This window comes from Anomaloglossus baeobatrachus, chromosome 1 (assembly GCF_048569485.1).
Source record: "Anomaloglossus baeobatrachus isolate aAnoBae1 chromosome 1, aAnoBae1.hap1, whole genome shotgun sequence".
Lineage (NCBI taxonomy): Eukaryota > Metazoa > Chordata > Amphibia > Anura > Aromobatidae > Anomaloglossus > Anomaloglossus baeobatrachus.
In genome coordinates, this window is record NC_134353.1 from 250,928,580 (window position 1) to 250,942,031 (window position 13,452).

General features: G+C 45.0%; 1 protein-coding gene across 12 annotated transcripts in view; it reads right to left on the minus strand.

Annotated features, from left to right (window-relative positions):
• Positions 1 to 13,452, minus strand: part of BLTP1 (bridge-like lipid transfer protein family member 1) — a 392,853-nt gene that overhangs the window by 246,418 nt on the left and 132,983 nt on the right. For all 12 annotated transcript variants that reach the window (XM_075348975.1, XM_075349025.1, XM_075348994.1 and 9 more), the window contains exons 31-32: positions 7,999 to 8,119; positions 7,319 to 7,462 (exon numbers count right to left, since the gene is read on the minus strand). In XM_075348975.1, coding sequence (XP_075205090.1) covers positions 7,319 to 7,462; positions 7,999 to 8,119 — 265 coding nt within the window. The remainder of the gene's footprint in view (positions 1 to 7,318; positions 7,463 to 7,998; positions 8,120 to 13,452) is intronic.

The window sequence follows — 13,452 nt, forward strand, 5'->3', positions numbered from 1 at the left end:
AGAGCTCCATCTGCCTGTCAGTGGCATCTTTAAGTGCCGCCCCATCTTCCACTGCAACTAAGGATCTAGCTGCAAGCCTGGAGATTGGAGGATCCACCTTGGGACACTGGGTCCAGCTCTTGACCACGTCTGGGGGAAAAGGATAACGTGTATCCTTAAGCCGCTTGGAAAAACGCTTATCCGGATAAGCGTGGTGTTTCTGGATTGCCTCTCTAAAGTCAGAGTGGTCCAGAAATACACTTAATTTACGCTTGGGATACCTGAAATGGAATTTCTCCTGCTGTGAAGCTGTCTCCTCCACAGGAGGAGCAGGGGGAGAAATGTCCAACATTTTATTGATGGACGCTATAAGATCATTCACTATGGCGTCACCATCTGGTGTATCCAAATTGAGAGCGGTCTCAGGATCAGAATCCTGATCAGCTATCTCCGCCTCATCATACAGAGAGTCCTGCTGGGACCCTGACCAGTGTGACGAAGTCGAGGGCCGCTCATAGCGAGCTCGTTTAGGCTGTCTGGGACTGTCGTCCGTGTCAGAGCCATCACCCTGGGATGCAAGAGACACCCCCGGATCCCGGAGCTGTTCCGACTGAGGGGGACCAGGGAGCAATGAGTTAACAGTGTCCATGGCCTGAGGTACTGGTCTAGACTGCAATGTTTCAAGAATTTTAGTCATAGTCACAGACAATCTGTCAGCAAAGACTGCAAACTCCGTCCCTGTCACCTGGACAGTATTTACAGGAGGTACTGCCTGGGTCACCTCCAGCAGAGGCCCCGGCCGAGCAAGTGCCACAGGGGCCGAGCACTGCACACAGTGGGGGTCAATGGAACCTGCCGGTAGAACAGCCCCACAAGCGGTACAAGCAGCATAGAAAGCCTGTGCCTTGGCACCTTTGCTTTTTGCGGTCGACATGCTGTTGTGTCCTCTGAGAAATCTAGGAGGGTATATAGCAAAGGATCCCCAGCGACCGTACAGTGCAATGTAAAGCTGCAAGCATAAAATACAATATACACTTCGGCACCAGTGGGGGTCAGCCCTTGAGGGCAGCTTACCGCCCGCTGAAAAGCGGGTGTGTGGGCACCAGAATCCCGTGTCTGGGTCTCCCAGTCTCCTCTCTCCAGCTCAGACTGCACACAGGAATGGCTGCCGGCGTCCTGTGAAGAGAGGTGGATCGTGGGCGTGCCTCAAACAAAGTGCGGGAAACTGGCGTCCCACTGTGCCCAGTGTGAGGGCTGGAGTATGCAAAGCAGACTCCAGCCCTCTGCGCTGACGTTCTGTACAGCGTCCCGCCCTTCCCCTGACTGGCAGGCCTGGGGGCGGGAACGAAACGAAACTAGGCCGCAGAAAGCCGGGGACTCGAGTAATAAGCGCGGCCGTGATATATGCACGGCCAGCGCGGAAGTCCCCGGCGCACCACAAGTCCCAGCCGCGCCGCAGCGAAAAAAACTGACAACAGCGGCCGCGCGGCAGTTTCAAATACATGTCCCCTCTCAGCAAAGCTGTAGATAGGAATGGCACCAGCGCGCAGCGCTGTTGTCCCCGGCGCACTAACACACCCAGCAATGCTGCAGTGTGCGCGCGGACTGTACGGGGACACAGAGTACCTTGGCGTAGCAGGGCCCTGTCCCTGACGATACTCCGCTCCATATCCATATCCAGCAGATTCCCAGGGGCTGTGGACGGAGCACGGTCTCTGTGCCTGGAGACCGGTAAATCCCACTTCACCCAGAGCCCTAAGGGGGATGGGGAAGGATGCAGCATGTGGGCTCCAGCCTCTGTACCCGCAATGGGTACCTCAACCTTAACAAACACCGCCGACAAAAGTGGGGTGAGAAGGGAGCATGCTGGGGGCCCCATATGGGCCCTCTTTTCTTCCATCCGACATAGTCAGCAGCTGCTGCTGACTAAACAGTGGAGCTATGCGTGTATGTGTGCCTCCTTCGCACAAAGCATGAAAACTGAGGAGCCCGTGATCCCACTGGAGGGTGTATAGCCAGAAGGGGAGGGGCCTTACACTTTTAAGTGTAATACTTTGTGTGGCCTCCGGAGGCAGTAGCTATACACCCAATTGTCTGGGTCTCCCAATTAGGAGCGACAAAGAAAAGGTGTGAAATTGTTCGTTGTTTACACATCGTTCATTTTTAAAAAATCGTTCCTTGTTTGGAACGTAGGTTGTTTGTCGTTCCTGCGGCAGCACACATCGCTATGTGTGACACCGCAGCAACATCGTACCTGCGGCTGCCGGCAATGAGGAAGGAAGGAGGTGGGCGGGCTATTCCGGCCTCTCATCTCCGCCCCTCCGCTTCTATTGGGCGGCCGTTTAGTGACACCGAACGAACCTCCCCCTTAAAGGAGAGATTGTTCGGCGGCGACGTCGGTGAACAGGTAAACGCGTGTGACGCTGCTGTAGCGATATTGTTTGCTATGGCAGTGATCACCCTGTGACGCACCACCGACGTGGGTGGGTGCTATCGCTCGCGGCATCGCTAGCAATGTCGCAGCGTGTAAAGCCCGCTTAAGGCTATGTGCGCACGTTGCATTTTGGCTGCGTTTAAAACTGCAGTGTCATTGACAAAATGAATGCGTTGTGTTTCCTTAGCAAAATCTATGAGAAGTCAGCAAATTCCATGAGCACGTTGCTTTATTTTTAGGCAGCGTTTTGGATGCCAAATATTTGACAAAATCGTTACGTATAAAAAAAAGCAGCATGTCACTTCTTCAGTGCGTTTTAGTTGCATTTTCCACCCACGCTCTCTGTCTGTTGGTGTTCGTCTCTCTGTCTGTCGGTCGGTCTCTCTCTCTGTCGGTCTCTCCCGCTCTCGCATACTCACGATCACCAGCGTGGTGCTGCACGGCTGTCACACTGCTCTGACGGCTTCTCCTGCTTCCGAGAGTGCTGGCCGCTCATTATTCCATCTCATAATTACTGCTTCCCCCGCCCACCGGCGCCTATGATCGGTTGCACTCAGACGAGCCCCCACGCTGAGTTACAGCTGTCTCACTGCAACCAATCACCGCCGCCGGTGGGCGGGTCTATATCGTACAGTAAAATAAATAAATAATTAAAAAAAAAAAACGATGTGCAGTCCCCCCGAATTTTGATGCTAGCCAAGGTAAAGCCACACGGCTGAAGGCTGGTATTCTCAGGATGGGGAGCCCCACGTTATGGGAGCCCCCCAGCCTGAAAATATCAGCCAGCAGCCGCCCGAAATTGCCGCATCCATTAGATGCGACAGTCCCGGGACGCTACCCAGCTCATCCAGAATTGCCCTGGTGCAGTGCCAATCGGGGTAATAAGGAGTTAATGGCAGCAGCCCATCGCTGCCACGAAGTCCTAGGTTAATTATGGCAAGCATCTATGAGACACCCCCCCATGATTAACCTGTAAGTTGAAGTAAATAAACACATACACCCAAAAAATCCTTTATTTGGAATAAAAGACAAAAAAACCCCACCTTCTTTTACCATTTTATTAATCCCCAAACAGCCCTCCAGATCCGACGTAATCCACATAAGGTCCCATGACGCGTACAGCTCTGCTACATCAGAAGCTGACCGCGAGCGGACACACACCATGACCGCTCTCTCTCAGCTCCACGGAGCAACTGAAGTGAGTCACGCTATCAGCGGTGACATCACCCAGGTTACCCACGACCACTGCTGGATCCTCCAACTGTGACAGCAAGTCGCCCGTATGACTGAAGTGAGTCGCGCGATCACCGATGCCCTCACTCAGGTGATTTGCGGTCTCGGGTGGAGGACTCCAGCTGGCCGCGGGTAACCTGAGTGACGGTACCGCTGATCGCGCGGCTCACTTCAGTCACTCAGGGGATTTGCGGTCACCGATGAGTCCTTCACCGGTGACCACAAATCAGGCCGCGGCACACAGAGAGAGCCACGCGATAACAATGAAGTTGGGTGAAGTTCATCAGAGTTCATTCTCATCGCGCGGCTCTGTCTCGCAGCCAGCCATGCTCTATGGGGATGTAGCAGAGCCGAGTGGGAACGCACTGTCAAAAAATGCATCCAAATGCATTCAAAATGCGTTTAAAATGCATCCGAAATGCATGCGTTTTGGATGCATTTTTTTGTCAAACACAGTGTTTACAGTTGTCAAAACGCTGCAGTTTGTCAAGTCAGAATGCAGAGTGCGCACATAGCCTAAAACTGGCCTGTATATACAGTATGATCTTAGTCTAAATAGTACAGGTCAGGAAAGACAAATACAGCACAGGAAAAGTAAGTAACTGACGTACCATTATCCCTATCCTTCATCGTGGTAATTACCATGCACAGGTTTTTCTTATATTCCTTTTTATTTTTTTTAGGTCCTATTTTAGCATCATGCTTTTATAATCTAATGGTACCTGGACAGGGCAGCATGAATCGGGGCCTGGATGCACGATTCCAATTGGTATATTTTCCTCTGACATGCTCCACAATGCAGAAAAAAAAAAAGTTAGAACATCTGGCCAGGGACCATCACTGGAATATCATTGGCATCATTATCCCTTTTGTTCCAGAGGGTTTACTCCTAGTGCACTGAAGATGGCCTGATGGTGTGGGCCTGAAAGATGCTCTCATTGATTGTGAGGGCCTAATCTTAACCTGAAGACTGGAATGGTACAATATTGGGAATTGGCAAAAAGGGGGAAACTGGAGATCCCGTGTCTGCAAAAGGGACATATAATGCTGGACTGAGGAAGAAGGGTCCTTCTTCTGCAAGTGATGTCAGCAATGATTTTGTATAACATAGTCCCAAATAGACGAGAGCCCTTAAATGGCAGACCTTTAAGAGACTTCATTAAAGAAAGGCCACCACTCCACTCTCAAGCCACATAATGCAGTGAACAGCAAGAATATTGCTGGCAGCCTGAGCTGAACACTTGTCTGCATCAAGGGAGGCTGAACACAGATACCGGCCTGGCAGTGCCATCTGATCCGCTTAATCTGCCTCCTGAGATACGGAAAGAATACTGCTCCATAAGTTTTTTCCCAACAGCTTTAGACACCCAAGTAGCGGGAAATATTAGGCATAAGGCAGAAACCTGCTGCCTCAAAGGCAGATTTGGATATAGCCTCTATAAATCTGCCCACTGGATCTCTAAGAGCCCCTACCTCGGAAAGAGGAAAGGTGTATCCACCAAAGGCGGAGCATACAGAGATAAAACCAACTACGCCTAAAAAAGGGTACAATACCTCCAGGCGATTACACTTCTGAAACTGTTTGTATGGATGTTACCATGTTCTGCAGTACCCCCAAAAATTCTTAATTGTTTGACAAGGACCTGGCCATACTCTACCCCTCCTAAAGAAACTCTCCTCAGTGAAGGGAGGGAGATCCACCATTGTAACCCCAAGAGTCGAGTCTACAACTGATCCCAGGTTATCTACCATTTCCCTTAGTTTCACTATATAAATAGGGGTCAAGCCCAGAGTCCGAGCTGGAACTAGGGTCTGACTGCTGCGGGAAGAGCCTCTCCACAGAGGGGAAAAGTGGCCCTGTCTGTCTTATCCGGGAGATGGGAAGCAATCCAGATGATGAGTTCAACTGACCACACTTGGATCACAGCCACAATCGGCCATGATGGTGTAGCAGGAGGGTCAAATTCACTAACTATGCCGGCAGGCGTCCCAGCAGTTAGAAGTAATTGCAAATCACTCTTTAACTATAACGAGCGTCGTGTACATCCTGATTAGTTTGGATCCCGACTGAGCTAAGACCCTTGGCCCAGGTAGGGGAAGGTGGGGACTATTTCTCCTTGATGAAGCAATAGCGAAACGGTCGTTGGAGGCGTGTGAGGGGGTTGTGTCTTGTTCTATGTGGTATGTCCTTTTTAATATACCATAGGTTATGTTATATCTTACTGGCTTTACCTTCACTATACTATGGTATACCGCATGTATACACATGTATACACATGTATGCTGTCATGTGACCGGAGCATGTGACCCAGAAGTTCCGGCGCTGCCACTGTACTGTATCACACTGTACTGTATCACACTGTACTGGCGTGTGCCGCATCCGTCAAACCAGCGAAAAGCCGGATGTGTGAGCATGCCCTTACTGAGCTGCTTAGTGTAATTTTAATAAAAATCACTGTTTAATCAGCAGTAGATTATCATTAGAGGACTACTTGGCCGCCTACCAGGTAGTCCAGCATGTTCACAAGCTCTGTATAACTGCTAGATCTGCAGAATAGAAAACATTGATTTTATCAAAATGACAGCAAACAGCTCAGTAAGTGACATCGCTAGAATCAGGGTCCCGGTCTCTACATTATGTTGCTCTCAGATGGGATAGCAAAAACCTGGTGGCAGATTCTCTTTAAGGATGTAATAACAATATCAACTACTTCCTGGTGGCAGTAGATTATCCCATGGTTTCTGTGTCCCCCAATGAAGTTACTGAGAAAGTAGACTAGTCTGGCTCCATACCTGGCCTGCTTCTCCCTGCACCACTTGATGGGTCTTTCCCATAGCCAGAGGCCAATCAATCACCTTTACCAGCACTGAAAAAGTCATTTGAAGTCGAAGCCAGACTATGCCTACCTCTCCCTATAGTCCTGGCCAGATCTTCTAACTATACTTTCTCTGAAATGCTGGAGAATTTCAGAGGTAAATATACCTGGCGGTAATCATGTAGCCATACTCTGATTCCTGGCGCCTGTGGTTTGGGCAGCACTGACCAGGTGACAGGTTCCTTTTAATTTAAAATGTTTAGGATGTATAAACTAGAGAATTAAATCTAAATCACAAATAAATTCAGCATATAATCTTCCTGGCATCCACAGAGAGAACATACACTTGAGTAACGTGATCATTTTTGTTGACCTCAACAACCTCAGAAAACCAAGGACATTTCATACATAAATCAACAGAGGCGATTACAGCATGAGTTTTTAAAGGCTTTGAAAGCTTAAGGCTATGTGCCCACGTTGCGTTCTTTCCCTGTAGAAATTTCTGCAGCGATTTGAACAGCACATGTGCGCTTCAAATCGCTGCAGAAACAGTCCGTAATGAAAAGCCGATTTCATGCGCTCTGGATGCAGCCCTCACCATAGACAGAGCGGGGGGCTGCATGTAGAGCGCATGAAAGAAATGACATGTCACTTCTTAGAACGCAGCGCTTCGGCAGTAGCCGAAGCGCTGCGTTCTAATACGCCACGTGGGCATGGATTAGGCACAATCTTCATAGATTGTGCTGGGGACGCAGGACGCATGCAGTTACGCTGCGGTGCAGAACGCAGTGTAACTGCATGAAAATACGCTACGTGGGCACATAGCCTTAGGGAATAAACCTAACACACAGCATACCTTGGGTATTGAGACATTGGCTTGAAGCCCTTTAATTTTTACGTTATCTTGGTTTAGTCCACCTTTGGTCTGCGTCGTTTGAATTGTGCTTCCTTTAACCTGACTCTCAGGCTTGGATAATTTAGTCTCTTGCTTTGACGCTAGCTGTAAAAGAAGAATGTAAGACAGATGCACAGATTTTATCTTTTCTGTAATGTGGCAATGGCAATGAATATTTTACTCCATATGGATGGTCTGTAAACAATATCATCTCTGGAAATACCATTAGCTGGAAACAAGACACCAATATATTGCTTTCCTTATCACTAGTTTTATTGGGCCTGCAATAACCGATCCGAGATATGCACATAAATTATACATTTTGCCATCCCAAGGAATATAGCTCCACTCTTCATGAAAGCCTGAAATTAAGTCAAGTGCAAAAGCGTTTTCAGTAAATACCCACAGGCTACACTTGATTGAGGTCTACATTTCCAACTGGCTTTGCGCTTGACCATCAAACAGACACTAAAGGCAATAATAGCACATTATGTGCGTCCCTCTCAAGTCTATACCAGCTGCCAACATGGGCGCCTCTCACTGGCAATTTTCGGCTTATTTGCTCTAATTTAGAATCACAAATAAGCCCATGGTTTTTAGTGGACAAACATTTACTGAAAAACGGAAAAAACAAAACTTACATTTTCCGAGAAGGTGGTCTTACTGTTCTGCACAGCTTCTTTTAGCACCTTTGTATGTAGGTCATCAACAATCACAGCTGGGTGTCTGGTGCTGGTGAAATGTACCATAGCCTCTATGTACCTAAGAACAGACGGCATGTTTAGGAGCAATCAAAGAAATCACATAGCTGCTTACATAAATCAAGAGTGGTGTGATCTGCAGAGGGGACATTTTATTAAGCAATCACTATAATACGACAACCTTGAAAGAAATATTAGTAAGGTTACATTCACATAGCGACTGCAGTCTACTACAGTGTACATGTAAAACATATTCATAAGCCACGATTCACCCAACCAAAATCTAACATCAGCAATTTAATCAATTCTAATGTTCTAGAAGATTCTGCCTCATGATAGTTCTTTTTTATAAAGCCTATAAAATTCTTCAAAATGTTTAAAGAGAACCAAGCACCAGGATTTTATGCTATGAGGTGCAGGCAGTGCCATACAGGCAGTAAGATGCTGAATGCGGCATACCTGGTATAGAAAGATCCGATGCTTGGTTGCAGAAATATCTTTAATAAAAGCTGCTGAAAAGCGTAGGTTAATAATTCTTCTTTGTGCCTTATGTTGTTGATACAAACGTTAAATGGACTAATACCTATGAAGTTTTAATTTAGAGGTACAAAGCCCATTATTCCAATGCTAGAATTTTTATTTTTTTTTTTCATTTTTTTGTGCGACTGCTGCAGCGCCAATCTGACCATCTCCGTGTCGATTTGGGAAGTTGTATACTTATCATAAGAGCTGACCTTTCTTTTTTCTTTTGTTTAACCAAATCCTTTATACACTTTTTCTGTTATACACAATAACTGAAAATCATACTGAATACAGAGGCATCACTAAAATACACTTTTTGGGTTAAAGGAGTTGCCCAGTGTATGAAATATAGGTTTACAGGGTTCAGACTTCTTAAAAGTCAGGAGGAAAAGAACGGAAACCAGAAATTTGTAATAAGTAATATTAAATTTTATTGATTAATATATAACATTTTATTAAATATGCAAAGGGTGAAAAATTACAAAACGCTTATAGATCAGGTACAAAGACAATGACAGCCAAGTTGCATAGTAGCCTGCACAGGTTTAGACAGGGAAAAAGGATTAGAGCCCCCTTCTCAGGCAGCGTGACCACATACAAATTTGTATTAACCCCTTCAGCCCCGGGGCACTTTCCGTTTTTGCGTTTTTGTTTTTTGCTCCCCTTCTTCCGAGAGCCGTAACTTTTTTATTTTTCCGTCAATCTTGCTATATGAGGGCTTGTTTTTTGCGGGACAAGTTGTACTTTTAAATGAAACCATAAGTTTCACCATATGGTGTACTGGAAAACAGCAAAGAAATTCCAAATGCAGAAAAATTGCAAAAAAAAAAGTGTGATGGCACAATAGTTTTTGGGATGTTTTATTCACGGTGTTCACAATATGGTAAAACTGATGTGTGGGTATGATGCCTGAGGTCGGTGCGAGTTTGTAGACACCAAACATGTATAGGTTTACTTGTATCTAAGGGGTTAAAAAAAATTCACAAGTTTGTCCAATAAAAGTGGCGCACGTTTTGCGCTATTTTCCGAAACACGTAGCGTTCTTATTTTTTGGGATCTATGGCTCAGGGACGGCTTATTTTTTGCGTCTCGAGCTGACATTTCTAATGGTACCATTTTTGCGCAAATGCTACGTTTTGATAGCTTGTTATTGCATTTTGCGCAAATCTTGCAGCGACCAAAAAACGTAATTTTGGCGTTTGGAATTTTTTTTGCCACTTCGCCGTTTAACAATCAGATTAATTGATTTTATGTTTTGATAGATCGGGCATTTCTGAACGCGGCGATACCAAATATGTGTATATTTATTTATTTTTTATCCCTTTAATTTTCAATGGGGGGAAAGCGGGGTGATTTGAACTTTTAGGTTTTTGGTTTTTTTTATTTTTTAAAACTTTTTTTTTTACTTTTTTTTTATTTTACTAGTCCCCCTAGGGGGCTATAGCGATCAGCAATCCGATCGCTATTATCTATCTGCTGATCACAGCTATACAGCTATCTGCTCTCGGCCGAGGGAAAACGAAAGTGAAACATCATAGCTGCAGGCGTCATCACATGACCCTGTGCTACGATGGCAACCACCGATAGTCACGTGATCACGCACGTGACTTCCGGTGGGGGCGGCGGTAAGTAAAAAACATGGCCGCGCGCATTTAGATCTTGCTGCCAGACTTTGGCAGCAAGATTTAAGGGGTTAATGGCCGCGGGTGGAAGCGATTCCACCCGCGGCTAGCAGGCACACGTCAGCTGTTGAAAACAGCTGATATGTGTGCCGACCGCCGCCTGCCCGCGGCAGGGGGCGGGGCTTAACGGGACACGCTCCATGACGGATATATCCGTCCATGGTCGTGAAGGGGTTAAAGTTGTCCTATGAAATGTTGTATGGATGCGGGAACTGTAGCTTCCTTCTATGGACTCATTGCTTGCTTTTATCTAACTTTTGGCATACATAATGTTAACCGGGATGAGAATGTTGATGACTTTGGTCCTCTCGTATACCCTTGGACATTGTATTTTCTAAAGAGAACTGCGACATCTATTCATCATGCATGGTGAACAGTCAAATACGTGATTTTTTTTATTTTCTTTTCACTTGGGGGGAGGGAGGGTTGGGGATTTTGGGGTTATGTTGACCCCAATTTTGTCTGATTTATGTATTGTATAAAATCTTTAATAAAAACATTTTGGTTTTAAAAAATAAAAGTTGTCCTATGTGTTGCAAATGGGATGTAATTCGTGTAAAAAATATATCCAAAATATTCACATAAAGAATATAAAGCTTCATATAGTAGATGGAAGGTAATGCCTAAATAAAAAAAATCAGGTATGTGGGGTCAAATAACAGAGAATTGACAAAAAGGCAAAAATTGTTACACCAGGTCAAGCATATGATTAAACATGTGAAAGGAATGGATCTGCAGCAATATAGAGGGGCATAACTGCATGCCTATAACATAGCTGAACATCCCATACACAGTGAGAACATATGAAAGAGAGGGGTCTGGTAGCCAATGTGAGCAAATTGAATAGTAAAATATTCACAAAAAGGTGCGTATGGGGTCATAGGACAGGGAAAACAATTAAAAAGGCAGCCATTGTTACACCAGGTCCCACACATCTTACAGGTAACTGTTACAACTCCATCTATACTTCTCTATTGTTGCCTTTCACTTTCCTCTATATACTGGCCACTTACCATTCAAAACTCCTTTGGTATCCAACAATCCTCAGTTTAGATTGGCTACTAACCACCGCTCTTCTATATGATCGCACAGTGTATGGGACATTCAGATAGCTTTTCCATACTGATGCAATTTTCTCCCATTTACATGCTTAACTGTGTGCTCGAGCTGGTGTAACAATGGCTGCCTTTTTAATTGTTTTCCCTGTCCTCTGACCCCATACGCACCCTTTTGTGAATATTTTACTATTCAATTGGCTCACATTGGCTACCGGCCCGCTCTCTTTCATATGTTCTCACTGTGTATGGGATGTTCAGCTATGTTATAGGCATGCAGTTATGCCCCTCTATATTGCTGCAGATCCATTTCTTTCACATGTTTAATCACACGCTTGAGCTGGTGTAACAATTTTTGACTTTTTTTCAATTCTCTCTGTTATTTGACCCCACATACGTGATTTTTTTTATTTAGGCATTACCTTCCATCTACTATAGGAAGCTTTATAGTCCTTATGTGAATATTTTGGATATATTTTTTACATGAATTACATCCCATTTGCAACATATAGGACAACTTTAATACAAATTTGTATGTGGTCACGCTGCCTGGGAGGGGGGCTCTAATCCTTTTTCCTGTCTAAACCTGTGCAGGCTACTATGCAACTTGGCTGTCATTGTCTTTGTACCTGATCTATAAGCATTTTGTAATTTTTTTTACCCTTTGCATATTTAATAAAATTTTATATATTAATCAATAAAATTTAATATTACTTATTGCAAATTTCTGGTTTTCGTTCTTCTTTTTCTCCTGTTTATATAATGCTTCTTGAAGAACATACCCACCTAGGGGTCACTATTTCGTGGTACCCTGGTGTTTCACTCCCATGTGTTATGGCCCTTTTTGCATTGTGTTTAATTCTTAAAGTCAGTATGGCTCAAGCTCACCCATCCCCTGCAACTCCTGTTCAGGAAATGCCTGCCAAGTCGATTGCTGACCACAGCGGTATGTGACATCATCCAGAGATTGGCTGAGCGGGCATTTCTAGTGTGGGCTGGGTAATCATCAGAGTAGGAGATCAAGGTGTTTGAAGGAGGTGGGTATGACTTCTAGTGTTGTTTTTCCACCAGTTTGTCCTTTTAAACATAATTTTCATCCACTGGATAAACCCACTAAAATGGGATCTTATGGGTGACATACCAATGTACGCCTACTCAAAAGCATTTGTTGGAGGCATCCATCAGAGATATACAGTACGGTGGGGAATCCACTCAACCTATATCTTTACGTACACTGAATACCCCCTAAGAAGTGTAAGTGCAAAGGGGTTGACGAGACTTGGAACAAAATTCTGCAACCACTGCAAACTACTGAATTAGGAGAGGTGAAGTGCCCATGTTGTCACGATTACCTAGAGTTCCCTGTGTGAACAGTGTTTTGCATACTTGCTGTCAGGTGCCGATTAGACCTGTCTGGCTTCTCTCAATTCACTTCTATTGAGCAAAGCTGAATGCACCTAGTCAGTAAATGACTGCCAGTATGCTGACCAGATACACATGGTCATGTGCCCACCCGTCTGCAGTACCAAGGAATCATTATAGTGTGTGCACTGCACCTGTCACTATTCAGCAGTCTCTAGTCACATAGATTGTTTGCAAACTTTTTAACAAGCCTTGCAACCATTTTAGGAAGCAAAACTAAGAAGTGTAGGTTAGTATTGAGCTTCCTCCCAATCTAGATTATAAATGTATGTTACAAAAATAGACCAATTAAACCCAAAGAAATGTAAGTCTTAGGCCTGGCTTATATGGCAGAATTAGATCCATTGAGCACTTGTCAATTGCATACATGCAAGTCGATTGACGGTGGTTTAATGGCCTGTTTACACAGGCCGACTACACCTCTATGTGTAGAGAACAATTGTTAACATGATTGTCTTGTTCACATACAATATCATTGCTCTCAGCAGTACTAGTAACTTTACATAGAACATTGTGCTGCCAAAAATGAAGACTTTTAAGCTTGCTTAAAACTCATCGCACCCGATGAAGAGCATTATGCTCTTCGGCGATAATCAGGAATGAGAATTCCTACAAAAGCTACATCCAAGATCATGGGACGTAGAACAGGACCTCTAAGCATCAAACATTGTGAGTGTCCTTATAGATAACAGAATTCAAGATAAATAGCACAA